The sequence below is a fragment of the Leucoraja erinacea genome, chromosome 19, assembly GCF_028641065.1.
Source record: "Leucoraja erinacea ecotype New England chromosome 19, Leri_hhj_1, whole genome shotgun sequence".
NCBI classification, from domain to species: domain Eukaryota; kingdom Metazoa; phylum Chordata; class Chondrichthyes; order Rajiformes; family Rajidae; genus Leucoraja; species Leucoraja erinaceus.
In genome coordinates, this window is record NC_073395.1 from 34,068,994 (window position 1) to 34,084,605 (window position 15,612).

Genomic DNA, 15,612 nt, shown 5'->3' on the forward strand with positions numbered 1-15,612 from the left:
GGTTGAAAAGGGCCACTTTTCAACATAATTGTATAAGGGGTAAGAGTGTTGTAAAAACAAGCCTGAAGGCTTTGTGTCTCAATGCAAGGTGGATGAGTTGAATGTGCAGATAGCTATTAATGACTATGATATAGTTGGGATCACGGAGACATGGCTCCAGGGTGACCAAGGCTGGGAGCTGAACATCCAGGGATATTCAATATTCAGGAGGGATAGACAGAAAGGAAAAGGAGGTGGGGAAGCGTTGCTGGTTAGAGAGGAGATTAACACAGTAGAAAGGAAGGACATTAGCTTGGAGGATGTGGAATCGATATGGGTAGAGTTGCGAAACACTAAGGGGCAGAAAACGCTAGTGGGAGTTGTGTACAGGCCACCTAACAGTAGTAGTGGAGTTGGGGATGGCATCAAACAGGAAATTAGAAATGCGTGCAACAAAGGTAAAACAGTTATAATGTGTGACTTCAATCTACATATAGATTGGGTGAATCAAATTGGCAGGGGTGCTGAGGAAGAGGATTTCTTGGAATGTATGCGGGATAGTTTTCTAAACCAACATGTAGAGGAGCCAACGAGAGAGTAAGCTATTCTAGACTGGGTATTGAGTAATGAGGAAGGGTTAGTTAGCAGTCTTGGAGTGACCGTAAAATGGTTGAGTTCTTCATTAGGATGGAGAGCGACATAATTAATTCAGAAACAAGGGTTCTGAAATTAAAGGAAGGTAACTTTGAGGGTATGAGACGTGAACTGGCCAAGATAGACTGGTAATTGATTCTTAAAGGGTAGACGGTGGATGTGCAATGGAAGGCATTTAAAGACTGCATGGATGAACTACAACAATTGTTCATCCCAGTTTGGCAAAAGAATAAATCAGGGAAAGTAGTGCATCCGTGGATAACAAGGGAAATCAGGGCTAGTATATAAACAAAAGATGAAGCATACAAATTAGCCAGAAAAAATCAGCCTACCAGAGGACTGGGAGAAATTCAGAGTCCAGCAGAGGAGGACAAAGGGCTTAAGGGATGGGAAAATAGATTATGAAAGAAAACTGGCAGGGAACATAAAAACTGACGATAAAAGTTTTTATAGATATGTGAAGAGAAAAAGATTTGTTAAAACAAATGCTGGTCCCTTGCAGTCAGAAACAGGTGAATTGATCATGGGGAACAAGGACATGGCAAACCATTTTAATAACTACTTTGCTTCAGTCTTCACTAAGGAAGACATAAATAATCTGCCGGAAATAGCAGGGGACCGGGGGTCAAATGAGATGGAGGAACTGAGTGAAATCCAGGTTAGCCGGGAAGTGGTGTTAGGTAAATTGAATAGATTAAAGGCCGATAAATCCCCAGGGCCTGATAGACTGCATCCGAGAGTACTTAAGAAAGTAGCCCCAGAAATAGTGGATGCATTAGTAATAATTTTTCAAAACTCTTTAGATTCTGGAGTAGTTCCTGAGGATTGGAGGGTAGCTAATGTAACCCCACTTTTTAAAAAGGGAGGGAGAGAGAAAACGGGGAATTACAGACCAGTTAATCTAAAATCGGTAGTGGGGAAACTGCTAGAGTCAGTTATTAAAGATGGGATAGCACCACATTTGGAAAGTGGTGAAATCATTGGACAAAGTCAGCATGGATTTATGAAAGGTAAATCATGTCTGACGAATCTTATAGAATTTTTCGAGGATGTAACTAGTCGAGTGGATAAGGGAGAACCAGTGGATGTGTTATATCTGGACTTTTAGAAGACTTTCGACATGGTCCCACATAAGAGATTAGTATACAAACTTAAATTGGGGGTTCAGTATTGATGTGGATAGAGACCTGGCTGGCAGACAGGAAGCAAAGAGTAGGAGTAAACGGGTCCTTTTCAGAATGGCAGGCAGTGACTAGTGGGGTACCGCAAGGCTCAGTGCTGGGACCCCAGCTATTTACAATATATATTAATTATTTGGACGAGGCAATTGAATGCAACATCTCCAGGTTTGTGGATGAAACAAAGCTGGGGGGCAGTGTTAGCTGTGAGGAGGATGCTAGGAGGCTGCAAGGTGACTTGGATAGGCTGGGTGAGTGGGCAAATGCATGGCAGATGCAGTATAATGTGGATAAATGTGAGGCTATCCACTTTGGTGGCAAAAACAGGAAAGTAGACTATTATCTTAATGGTGGCCGATTAGGAAAAGGGGAGATGCAACGAGTCCTGGGTGTCATGGTACACCAGTCATTGAAAGGTGCAGCAGGCAGTGAAGAAAGCAAATGGTATGTTTGCATTCATAGCAAAAGGATTTGAGTATAGGAGCAGGGAGGTTCTACTGCAGTTGTACAGGGTCTTGGTGAGACCACACCTGGAGTACTGCGTACAGTTTTGGTCTCCTAATCTGAGGAAAGAAATTCTTGCCATAGAGGGAGTACAGAGAAGGTTCACCAGATTCCTGGGATGTCAGGACTTTCATATGAAGAAAGACTGGATAGACTCGGCTTGTACTCGCTAGAATTTAAAAGATTGAGGGGGGATCTTGTAAAAACTTACAAAATTCTTAAGGGTTTGGACAGGCTAGATGCAGGAAGATTGTTCCCGATGTTGGGGAAGTCCAGAACAAGGGGTCACAGTTTAAGGATAAGGGGGAAATCTTTTAGGACTGAGATGAGAAAAACAATTTTCACACAGAGTGGTGAATCTGTGTAATTCTCTCCCACAGAAGGTAATTGAGACCACAGTTCATTGGCTATATCTAAGATGGAGTTAGATGTGGCCCTTATGGCTAAAGGGATCAGGAGAGAGGGCAGGTGAGGGGAATGAGGGAATTACGCACCTCCCCCTTTTCCATTCCCCCTCACACCCCCTCCCCGTCTATCCTTTTCTTCCCCCTCTACTCTCTCTCCAACTCTCTCTCCCCCCTCCAACCGGGGTAGATCTACCTGAGCCAAGGGTAGATTACTCTGGCGTGGGGCCCAATTGGGAGCAATTTGTCCAATTGGCTTAAGGTCGGCCCTGAGATCAGATCAGTGTGTTCATATACCATGGAATATATATACACACACATAAATAAACAGATAAAATGCAATAGGCTGTTATAGTTCAGCCTCTGAAGTCAGCCTCTGTGACTGTGACCGAAATACCATCACGGCGAATGGGGGCTCGGGAAGGCAGATCAGTGTTCATCCTGTCAAAGCGTGCGTAGAACGCATTCTCATCAGGGAGTGATGCTTTGCTGACATTTGAGCTGCCTCCTGTTTTCGCCTTGTCGGAGGTGATTGCATTCAAGCCCCGGCACAGTTGCCGTACGTCCGTCTCATCCTTCAGCTTGGAGCAGAAGTCCCTTTTGGCCTTTTTGACATATACCAAATTATTTGTAAGTGGTTACCTTGTTGATAATTGTTGCAATTGTTTATCCGTAGTACTACGCAATGGACACTCTTCTGTAAATATCACAGATACAAAATTGTCCCTGATATTGAAATTGCTGAATTGATTAAAATTTAAACATTATTCCAGTGCACAGACCTCATCAAAAATATACTGTAGATCCACATATGAGTATTATTTAATTACACAAATAAAGTTTGTCTGATGCTCGGACCTGTCCAAGGGAATGACAATAGGGACTTGCAATTATGATGGGTAAGAAGGGAAAAATCGTTAAAAAACTAATTTAAGTTTTTCATAATAGTTTTAAAGGTACAAAATAAGTTCTTAGTTCTCATGTCTTATGCCTACTTGAACACTGATTAGAGCGATAAATAGAATGCATGTTTTGAAACCCACCAGTTAAAAGATAATTTTGTTGCAAAAACAGGTAATGTGGAGTTTCAGCTTTGCCAAATATTCCAAGGAAAAACCAAAAGTATTCGATTGGATGTTTTCTGAAGTTCAGGTTTTGATTGTTGATGAGGGAAGTTTGGTCTCGGTGAAGACTTTAAGTACTGTTTTAAAATCGCTTATGAAATATGCCAATCTCAAAAAGCTTATAATCCTTGGTGAGTATCTGCTTGACTTGGGAATGAATTACTCACAAATTTGCATCCGAGGTTATGAAATTTGCTTCAGTTTTGCTTTGTAAGAACTATCGAAGAGAGAGAGACATAACATGAAATTAATGAGTAAAGGGACTGTCCCACTTCGGCGTCATTTGCGCATAATTTAAGCGACATCATTTACGCGTCATGATGCATGTCGTGTGCGTGGTGACGTAGGCAGTGAAGCGCACACGCGCGACGCCCCAGGATTTTGGGATGTACAAAACCTTCACACGCAAATGGCACCCAAGTGGGACAGGCCGTTAAGGCTGTTAAGCAGGATTACATTAAATTGTATGATTATGATTTTAATATTCAATGGCTATTGATTAGATTGATAATTAATTGCCTGTGATTTAATAAGAAATTATCAGAGTTTGGCCATGAACACTGCATTGTTAAATATGACTTTAATGATGATTGAGGTTAAATCTATGTTACGTTTGTATTGAATGCAAGTAATATAGACACACAGTTGAGAACTCATCTTAATATCTCCCCCCTTGTCCCGTCCCTTCAGACCTATGTCCGCAAGTCCTTCAAGACTTCAATAACTTTCAATTGCTAGGCCCCCATTGACTCATCGCTACCTTGGACGTCCAGTGTCTTTACACCTCATTATCCCACCAAGAAGGTGTGAAGGCAGGTTCTTCTTTGAACAGAGATCCGATCTGATCAGTTCTCGTCTACTAACACTCTCCTCCATCTGGTGAAACTTGTCTCACCCTCAACATCTCTTTTTTGTCTTTTCTCACTTTCTTCAAGTTAAAGGTGTAGCTATGGGCACTCACATGGGACCTAGGTATCCCTGCCTTTGTGTTGGTCATGTCGAACAGTCCGTGATACAAACGTACACTGGTACCATCCCCCAACTCTTTCACCACTACATCTGCATAGCGCTGCTTCCTGCACCTGTGCAGAACTTGCTGATTTCATAAACTTTACCACTAACTTCCACACAGTCCTGACATTCACTCTCTCCCCTTTCTTGCTCTCACTGTCTCCAGCACACGGGACAGACTATCGACTGATGTCTACCATAAACCCATTGACTCCCCCAGTTATCTGTATTACAACTCCTCCCACCCTGCCTCCTGCCATGATGCCATCCCCTACTCTTAATGTCTCTGTTTCTACTGTATCTGCTCCCAATGTGAAGCTTTCAAGTCTGGAACTTCTAGGATGCCTCGCCCACGTCTCCTCTGTGTCTGGTACTTCTGTTCTCACCCCCTCTCCTTTAGTGGAATAAGAATAGAGTCCCCCCCCACCCTCAGCATCCAACGTATTATTCTCCGCCACTTCCACCACCTTCAATGTGATCCCACCACCAGTAGTATCTTATCATCCACATCCCTATCTGCTTCCCTCCGCAACCTCTGAAGAAAAGTCTCGACCCAAGACCTATTTGGTCAGGTATTCATTTTCTCCAGAGATGCTGTCTGACCCACTGAGTTACTCCATCTTATTGTGTCTATCTTCGGTTTATAGCAGCATTCGCAGTTCCTTCCCATACTCTTGGTTCACTCATCCATCCCTTCCACCCTCTCCCAGGTACTTTCACCTGAACCGGAGATGTAGCACCTGTTCCTATACCGTCTCTTGCCCATCCATCTCGAGACTCCAGTAATCCTCCCAGGTGAGGCAGAGATTCACTTGCACCCCCTGTAACCTCATCTATACATTCAGTGCTCTCGATGTGGCCACCTTTACTTCGGAGAGACCAAGCAAAGTCTAGTCTAACATTTCACCAAATACTTGCGCTCAGTCCGCTAAGGCCTGTTGGATCTCCTGGTTATTAACTATTTTCCCATTCCCATTCTCATACTGACTTTTCTGTCCCTGGTCTCCTCCATCGCCAGAGAGAGGCCACATCTGTAGAACATCACCTCATGCTCTGCTTGGGTAGTTTTCAATCTAATGGCATGAATATTGAATTATTCAGTTTTTGGTAACTTACCTACAAACACTGCCCACCGCCTCCGTCATCTCATTTTGCCCTGTCTGTTTCCTGTGCCCCATCTGTACACGCATTTCTTCCATTTCCCTTCCCACTTCTTCTCCCCTTGTCTATTATCTCACAATTTTGTCTTTTCATCTCTGGCCTTTCTCCAACCATCTGCCAATCGACACGCCCCCTTACATCAACCTTTCATGCCAGAGTATGTTCCACCCCACCTCTTCCTGCTTTCGCCTCCCCAGTACAATCAGTCTGAAAAAGAGTCCCTACTAAAAGCGTCACCGATCCACGTTCTCCAGAAGGTACACAAAAAAGTTGGAGAAGCTCAGCGGGTGCAGCAGCATCGATGGAGCGAAGGAAATAGGCAACGTTTCCGGCCTAAACCCTTCTTCAGATTCCATGTTCTCTAGAGTTGCTTGCTGATTTACACCTGTGCTTTGTGTCTGCCTCTGATCTCATTACTGGTAGCTTTGTCTGTATCAGAGGAAATAAATTATGAAACGAAATAATAAGAGGTTCCTGTTAAATTGCCTCACAGTTGCATGTCCAATCCCATCCTACATATATTTCCACGGTATTTTACATTTTATATTTCTTCTAGGTGATATTAGACAGTTGCCCAGTATAGAGCCCGGCAACATGTTTAAGGACATATACTTTAGTTTATACAACATTGGATGGGCCATTGACCTATCGATTAATCACCGTGCAGAGAGTCAACTGATAGTAGAAAATGCTGCCAGGTATATTTTATTTCTTATTCTCATGTATCATATCCACTTCCATTTGTTTAACTTAAGAAGTTTTATCTTAATTTTACATATATAAAAAATCATCAGATATTCTTCATTACTGTTTGATGGAGTTAGACAGGCTCACAAATAGAATTAGATTTCATTTTACAAAAATGTATTTTTGCCACTTGCAGCAATAGATTTCCTTTTCATTAGAAACGTTTCTCATTTATTTGCTTTACTTTTGGTGCTGTATTGGCAGCTTCTTTGGGTTTCTTTTGCATTGTTGGTCATTTTTTTAATAGCTGATTAGTGCAATATGTTTTGCAAAGAATTGAAAAGGATGAACTACTGGCCCATGTTCCAGCGATAATGAAACTAATGCAAGTACTTGTGTATTTCAAAATGAGGGTCCTGTTATCACACTGACAAGATATTCTTTAAGCAGTTTTCCTATGTGATTGCATCTGCCCTGTTCGCACAATGAATCGAGCAAGTCTGGGTGAAACACTCAGTTGCTACTTTTGAATCATTTATTAAAGAGAAGTTGAAAAAACAATGGGGGTTGAGGATGTTGAGAGGAAGTTTGTTTTTGAAATAATGTGCAAAAGATTTGTCTTGATGTCTGAATTTTCTTGCAAAAACTGAAATCGTTATATCCTTATTTCTAGGATTGCTGAGATAGGACTTAAGTCAACTTATAAAAAGTTGGAATATGATGCAGTGTTGCCTATATCGAGCGGGATAGGAATCTCAATCCCAGCATCTGATAAAAAATTCATTCTGGTTTTGATCGATTCTGGCCAATCTCGTGAGCATGGACTTTGTTCATTTACATTTATTATTTTCAGTTTATTCAGAAAATGAATATTTTATGTCAAATATTTGTTGATAATATTGAACTTGTAATGGCTTTGTCAGAACCTTGACGTTGGCTTCCGCTGGTGTATTGCTGTGAGAAATCGGCAGTTGTCCTAGAATTATATCTTGGCATGATCGATTGATTCTATGTTCCCTCGTTGCAATTATACCCTGCCACTAATCGTGTTTTACCCATCCCCCCAAAAAAAACTTAATTGCACATGCATAATTGTGCATGTAAATATATCGTTTTCACATTCACATTCAGAAACAGGCAGTTAAAAACTAAAACTATACATATCAGACATGATAATAATACTGACTTAAGCTTCATGGCACCTACAGAAGTATTAATAAAAATAACATCCAATAGTTTGGAAAGTCTGCTAGACCAGCACCACCAAAGCCCCAATTGGATTAATACAGTTGAATATTGTTTACAAGTGGTTGGGTGATTACAACTGTGAAGGCAAGGCTCTCAACCCGAAATGTCGTCCATTCCTTGTCTCCACAGATGCTGCCTGTCCCACTGAGTTACTCCAGCATTTTGCATCTACGCTCTAAAACTTGAAATGTGTTTGGAATTAGGCATAATTGTACGTTCAAAGGCAGGCTTTGGTTCAATAATGTAATGAGAAGAATGTAGGATGCCATTCAGCCAAATTAAAAGCATTTGCTTGCTTCTCTTCGACCAGAAATAAATTGAAAATATACAACAATTTTTTCAATGCATTATATCTGGATCTGGCTATGTTGTATTGGTGTGTGATAACAGCCTATTTCTTCTTTCTTTAGTAGTTCTTCAAGATTCTATCAATGTTTTGTTAGGACTTGACAATGTGATTGCCCCAGGACTTGAGAATCATGTGACATCGCAGTTCATTGCATTTAGACGGTAACTATATTTTTGGAAAGTTTGGGATTGAAATGCTTTATGTTTTCCCTTAAAGATGCCACTACAAAAACAAAGAAAGAGATGTTAAAAAAGTGAAATGCTGAATACGTACCAAGTAGAACTAAATAGTATTTAAGAAGGAACTGCAGATGCTGGAAAATCGAAGGTACACAAAAAAGCTGGAGAAACTTAGCAGGTGCAGCAGCATCTATGGAGCGAAGGAAATAGGCAATGTTTCAGGCCAAAACCCTTCTTCAGATCTAACTAAATAGTATGTAGCCCGAACCATATAACCATATAACAATTACAGCACGGAAACAGGCCATCTCGACCCTTCTAGTCCGTGCCGAACACATAATCTCCCCTAGTCCCATATACCTGCGCTCAGACCATAACCCTCCATTCCCTTCCCATCCATATAACTATCCAATTTATTTTTAAATGATAAAAAACGAACCTGCCTCCACCACCTTCACTGGAAGCTCATTCCACACAGCTACCACTCTCTGAGTAAAGAAGTTCCCCCTCATGTTACCCCTAAACTTAGTCCCTTAATTCTCATGTCATGTCCCCTTGTTTGAATCTTCCCTACTCTCAGTGGGAAAAGCTTTTCCACGTCAACTCTGTCTATCCCTCTCATCAATTTAAAAAACCTCTATCAAGTCCCCCCTTAACCTTCTGCGCTCCAAAGAATAAAGCCCTAACTTGTTCAACCTTTCTCTGTAACTTAGTTGCTGAAACCCAGGCAACATTCTAGTAAATCTCCTCTGTACTCTCTCTATTTTGTTGACATCCTTCCTATAATTAGGCGACCAAAATTGTACACCATACTCCAGAATTGGCCTCACCAATGCCTTGTACAATTTTAACATTACATCCCAACTTCTATACTCAATGCTCTGATTTATAAAGGCCAGCACACCAAAAGCTTTCTTTACCACCCTATCTACATGAGATTTCCACTTTCAGGGACTGTGCACAGTTATTCCCAGATCCCTCTGTTTACCTACATTCTTCAATTCCCTACCATTTACCATGTACGTCCTATTTTGATTTGTCCTGCCAAGATGTAGCACCTCACACTTATCAGCATTAAACTCCATCTGCCATCTTTCAGCCCACTCTTCCAACTGGCATAAATCTCTCTGTAGACTTTGAAACTCTACTTCATTACCCGCAACCCCACCTATCTTAGTATCATCTGCATACTTACTAATCCAATTTACCACACCATCATCCAGATCATTGATGTACATGACAAACAACAGTGGACCCAACACAGATCCCTGTGGCACCCCACTCGTCACTGGCCTCCAACCTGACAAACAACCATCCACCATTACTCTCTGGCATCTCCCATTCAGCCACTGTTGAATCCATCTTGCTACTCCACCATTAATACCCAACCATTGCACCTTCTTAACCAACCTTCCATGAGGAACCTTGTCAAAGGCCTTACTGAAGTCCATATACACAACATCCACTGCTTTACCCTCATCAATTTCCCGAGTAACATCTTCAAAAAATTCAAGAAGATTAGTTAAACATGACCTTCCAGGCACAAATCCATGTTGACTGTTCCTAATGAGATGTTTATATATATATTATCTCTAAGTATTCTTTCCATTAATTTTCCCACCACTGACATCAAACTAACAGGTCTATAATTGCTAGGTTTACTCTTAGACCCCTTTTTAAACAATGGAACAACATGCGCAGTACGCCAATCCTCCGGCACTATTCCCGTTTCTAATGACATTTGAAATATTTCTGCCATAGCCCCTGCTATTTCTACACTAACTTCCCTCAATGTCCTAGGGAATATCCTGTCCGGACCTGGAGACTTATCCACTTTTATATTTCTCAAAAGTGTCAGTACTTCCTCTTCTTTGATCCTCATAGTTCCCATAGCTACTCTACTTGTTTCCCTTACCTCACATAATTCAATATCCTTCTCCTTGGTGAATACCGAAGAAAAGAAACTGTTCAATATCTCCCCCATCTCTTTTGGCTCTGCAGATAGTTGTCCACTCTGACTCTCTAATGGACCAATTTTATCCCTCGTTATCCTTTTGCTATTAATATAGCGGTAGAAACCCTTCGGATTTACTTTTACCTTACTTGCCAAAGCAACCTCATATCTTCTTTTAGCTTTTCTAATTTCTTTCTTAAGATTCTTTTTACATTTTTTATACTCCTCAAGCACCTCATTTACTCCATGCTGCCTATAATTATTGTAGATCTCCCTCTTTTTCCGAACCAAGTGTCCAATTTCCCTTGAAAACCAGGGCTCTTTATAATTTTTACGATTTCCTTTCACCCAAAGTTTAAAGTTTTCTAGTCATACTGCCTAGAAACAGGCCTGTTGGCCCAACATGTCCACGCCGACCCAACATGGCCCATCTAGATTAGTCTCATCTGCCTGCATTTGGCCCATATCCGTCTAAACCTGCCCTGTCCATGTACCTGTCTAAATGTTTCTTAAATATTGTGATAATACTTGCCTCGACCACCTCCTCTGGCAGCTCGTTCCATACGCCCACCATCCTTTGTGTAACAAAATTCTGTTGAGATATATCGTAAAGTACTTGATGAATAGAATTTAATCTCTTATTGGGGTAAGTGAAAAGAGGGGGAAAGAAGCATTTTTATTGTTTATCTATTTGGAAGGAAGATTGTTTATGAGAGCATTTTTAACAAAATAACACGTATGCATTTCATGATTAATCTCTCTTTAAAAATCACTCTTTATGACTTCAGCATCAATTGTCTATCTTTTTTTAACCTGTATAATGTAATGAACGCTATACAATTTGCACTACTGTGTTGTTTGGGAAATGGCGTGCCTGAGCATCTCTGATTTCATTGCATTCACGTGAGGTCATAGCAGCTGAGATGTGATATCTTCTCTATGTGTCTTATCACAGATCTAGTATGTACGTACGTTTAATATTTCCACACTTGGATGCACAAATGCTCATTTCAACTTTTGACTTTTTATATAGGAAAGATTGTGAATTAATTAATGAACTCTGCTGCAAGAAATATTCGGGTCATCCTACTAAGTAAGTGCTGTATTAGGTGTATAACAGTTTGATGTGGTTTCTACTTTATTGTGCCTGACGTGCTCAGCTTTTGCAGTCTGTATGGTTTGGGTGTTGTCTAAATTTCAGTGAATATTAAAATTACTGCATTTTGACAAGACACGAGTAACACACAATTGCCAAAAGCTATAACAAGACCTATGAATGGCTTATGTTGTACTAGCAATTGCTGACATTGTTTGGTTGGATATATAGTAACAGCAGCCCATCTATACATAACTAAAGCTCTGAGCTTGTTATCTTCCGGTTCGCGGTCATTATATTTGCGCAAAAATGGTACGCGATAGCGCTATGATTTTTAGCCAGCTTACTCGCTGTTCTCCTGTGCTGCAATTGCACCAAGTTTCATTTCGATCAGTGGTCTAATGTAACAGTTAGTGAGGTTTAAAGAATCTTAAAAATCGCGCGTGTGCAGATCGATCTCTTCTCCTGCCATTCAGCGCTGCGTGGATCGGTTTTTCTCATGTCACTCCGCGGGACGGTCCGCCCCTTCCTGCGCCATCGTGTCTTTACTGGAGCTGAAGATGGCCGGCGGAGGTTTCCAACCAGACACAATTTTTGGAGGGACCGGAAAACGGCCCAGCCCAGCGCGGAGTCGGAGATGTCGCCAAATGGAAAGCAGAGACTGATACTGGCATATGAGAACAACCATCGACCAGCAACTGCTGTAAGTTCCCATCGCACCGTTAACTCCAGCCCCTTCCCCTCTGGTTCCCCTCGCTGGCTCCTGCCCCCCCCTCCCCCGTGATACCCTCCTCTTCCCCACAACCCCATCTTTTCTTCGAGCTCTCACAACCCCCTTGCCCACACACCCCCTCCCCCCCGCCCACACTTTCCTCTGCCCAAACACCCTCCTCCCACTCACACCTCCCACTGGCACCCGAAGCCATCCCGCTCCCCCGGATGTAGGAAGCTTCTTTCCCCCCCCCCCCCCCCCCCCCCCCAACCCCGGCCTCCGACAGCCCCCTCCTAAAGCCGTCTCCCTTCCCCCCGCTGCAAGACGCTCCCCCCCCACCGGCCTCCGCCTGAAGCTGTCCCGTCCCCAGCTGCAGGATGCTCCCCACCAGTCTCCGCCTGAAGCCGGTTGGGAGTGGCAGCAGCAGGCCATGGCAACAATGTAGGTCGCGGTAGACCAAGGCAGCGATAGGCCATGGCAGCACACCCCAACCTGTCCCCACCGGCCCCGTTTGAAGCCGTCCCCCTCCCCCGGCTGCAGAACGCAACAAGAGACGCAGCAAGAAAGAATGGACTGAATAAATCTCATCTTAAACTTTTAAATTGTTATATCTTAAGAATTATTCACATACTAAGCTTTTATGACCCCTTTTCCACTTGCCGTGCCCATAGGCTGCACCTGCGCAGTAATACCTGCGTGTTCTGCGTCACGATGGGAACCCAAGGGGTAGGAATGGCTGCGCAAGCAGAGGGCCGCTAAGAGTGGATGTGGGGGATTTGGGGGGGGATGGAGTGAGTGCTTGGGGGTTGGGGGGAAGGGAAAGAGGCGGAGTTGGGTGGGGGTGAGGGGAGGAGGGGGGGATACGGTGATGTCACAACGGGAACCCGTCAGCCGCGCCTGCGCAGTTAGGGGCTATGGGTGAGTGGTGAAATATTGCATTGGGGGATCGGGTTGCGTTGGGGGAACGGGTGAGTGGTGGAATATTACGTTGGGGAATGGGTTGCGTTAAGGGACCAGGCCTCCCATGTGACTTTGACCCAATGGGCCGTACTTAGTCCAGTTCATCATTTAAACTAGCTCTTCTACTTATTGAGAGCATACAAACCTGGATGCATCTTCGGAGCATAAGTAAACTACTCGACCAACTGAGCCTGCTCCTCAATAAATTATTGACTGATCTGACGATGAACTCCACTTTGTATTCCCATGTATCTGGGCAAAATTTCCACCCCTTTAATTTTCAATAATTTGTCTTCCTTGCCTTAAAACTTTTCAAAGAATCTGCTTCTGCAGGAAGCGAGTGTCAGAGACTCAATACTCAGAGAGACTCAGAGAGAAATAAAATTCACCTTGTTATCTTTTAGGGGTTTCTTACTGGTTCTACATTCTGCAGCAAAAGTGATAGTTGTCGTGTATAAAACAAGCCCTTCAACCCACCTTGACCAGGCTGACCATCATGCTTATCTATGTTAATCCCACTTGTCTGCATTAATTTGAATTTCCTCTGTCTTGTTCATTCAAGTACCTGTCCAGGTGCAGCTCCTTTTCCCTGCAGTTCTTTCCTACACATTTAATATCCCTTGTCAACCAAGGTTCCTTAACCTTGTTAGCCTTGCCCTTTGTTCCAACAGGAAGATGACCTGAACTCTTAAAATTTTACTTTTAAAAGCCTCCTATGTTCTGAATGTCTCTTTACCTGCAAATGCCCTCTCCAAGACAATTATTATGAGTCCCAATTTGATGCCATCAAAATGAGCCTCTCCATATTTATGACTTTGACTTGAGGGCTGGTTTTATCTTTTTCCATCATCCACTTGAATCTGTTAAAACCATGGTAGAATTATAGAAGAAAGAACAAACACTCCCTTCACATCCACACTGTCAAGTCTCCATGGGATCTTCTGTATTTTAATCCTCCTATGTCTCTCTTTTAAACTTCAACAGACACAAGGCTAGTCTATCCAACCTTCCTCATAAGATAAAGTCCCATTCCAGGTGTTAGTCTAGCAAACGTCAGAAAATGCTGGACACACCCAAGTTAAGTAGCAACTATGGAAGACGAAGTAAAGATGACATTTCAGGTTCAATATCTTTCATTTAAGGCTCCCAAGATCTGCAGTTTTTATTTTATTTTTTTTCTATTAGTTGAGGCCAATTAACCTATAAACCTGCATGTCTGCAGGATGTGGTAGGAAGCTGGAGCACCTGGAGGCTGTTGGAAAGAGTAAGAGTGGCAAAATGTCTCTTGCAGGGATTTCCCAGCAGTACACCAGGGAATCTTTACCTCCTTAACTGGCGTTAGTCTGACCTGGTGTAGGATCAGCATCCACATTCCTTTCTCCAGACTGGAGATTAGGATATAAAAAGTGTTATTTTTACATAAATGTTTTAATTGTAGTTTGCATTACAATTTTTAAATTGTAGTTAGTGTTTAAGATATCTATAAACTATTTTTAAGATGTCAATAAATGACGGAAATATTAAAACACCTTTAAAATAGAGTGCAGCTTTGACAGGAGACAAAATTCAGTCTCTACATTTACCCTTTCTCATCAGGTGGCCAGTGCATTGAAGGGGTGGAGGCTCCACGCTACATTGCCTTCAGGCACATTTGTTATTTGAGCATTTCTGTGTTTTGCTGTGTGCCTTCCAAAAGCTGAGGGACAACTGAATTGATTATTTTGATGAGAAGTTCAGGCAGGCAAGGGGTGAGTCCAGCTGATCTTTAAATTAGTCTCTTTAAATTAGATGATAGGATATTATAGACTTGTGAGCCTCATATCAGAGGTAGTGAGAGGCATATCACCTGAACATTTTAGAACTGAGATAAATTTGTAGATCTCGGAATTTAATGCGACATTTGCTTAAGGGCCTGTCCCACTTTCCCGAGAAAAATGTTCACGAGTTTAAAAAAATAAATAGCCCCGAGTTCCTACGGCTGGCATCTCCGAGTTTGAATCAAGGGGAAAACTCGGGAGAAATCGTCAGTAACTCGGGGAAGTGGGACAGGCCCTTTAGTCTTTTAGGATTTAAGATGAAGTACAAAAAGAAGCAATCAGTAAATTATTAACGCTGCACTTTTGTAAGTTATGGGGGCCATTGGGAATACCCATGGTAGCTCTTGCTGTATGTAGTTGTTGAATTATTTTCTGACTGTGCTGAAGGCGCCGTCCTGTCAACATTATTAATACATTTTTTAATTTTAATAATTATTTATTAATAATTAAAAATGACATTGCAGACAGGGGGTCTTCACAGTGGGACATATTAGGCATGGTTGGGGAAAGCTCTCCAGTCTTCGCCTGACTTTGAGAAGAAACACTTCAATATGTTAAAAATATTCTGAACACTGCACTACGTCTATTCTCAGAA

The 15,612-nt window shown here is 42.2% G+C and overlaps 1 protein-coding gene across 1 annotated transcript in view; it reads left to right on the forward strand.

Annotated features, from left to right (window-relative positions):
• Positions 1–15,612, forward strand: part of LOC129706476 (DNA helicase B-like) — a 54,105-nt gene that overhangs the window by 25,097 nt on the left and 13,396 nt on the right. Inside the window, 5 exon segments of the mRNA XM_055650808.1 lie at positions 3,794–3,974; positions 6,572–6,713; positions 7,376–7,515; positions 8,361–8,460; positions 11,466–11,525. Of these exon segments, the coding sequence (XP_055506783.1) occupies positions 3,794–3,974; positions 6,572–6,713; positions 7,376–7,515; positions 8,361–8,460; positions 11,466–11,525 (623 nt within the window).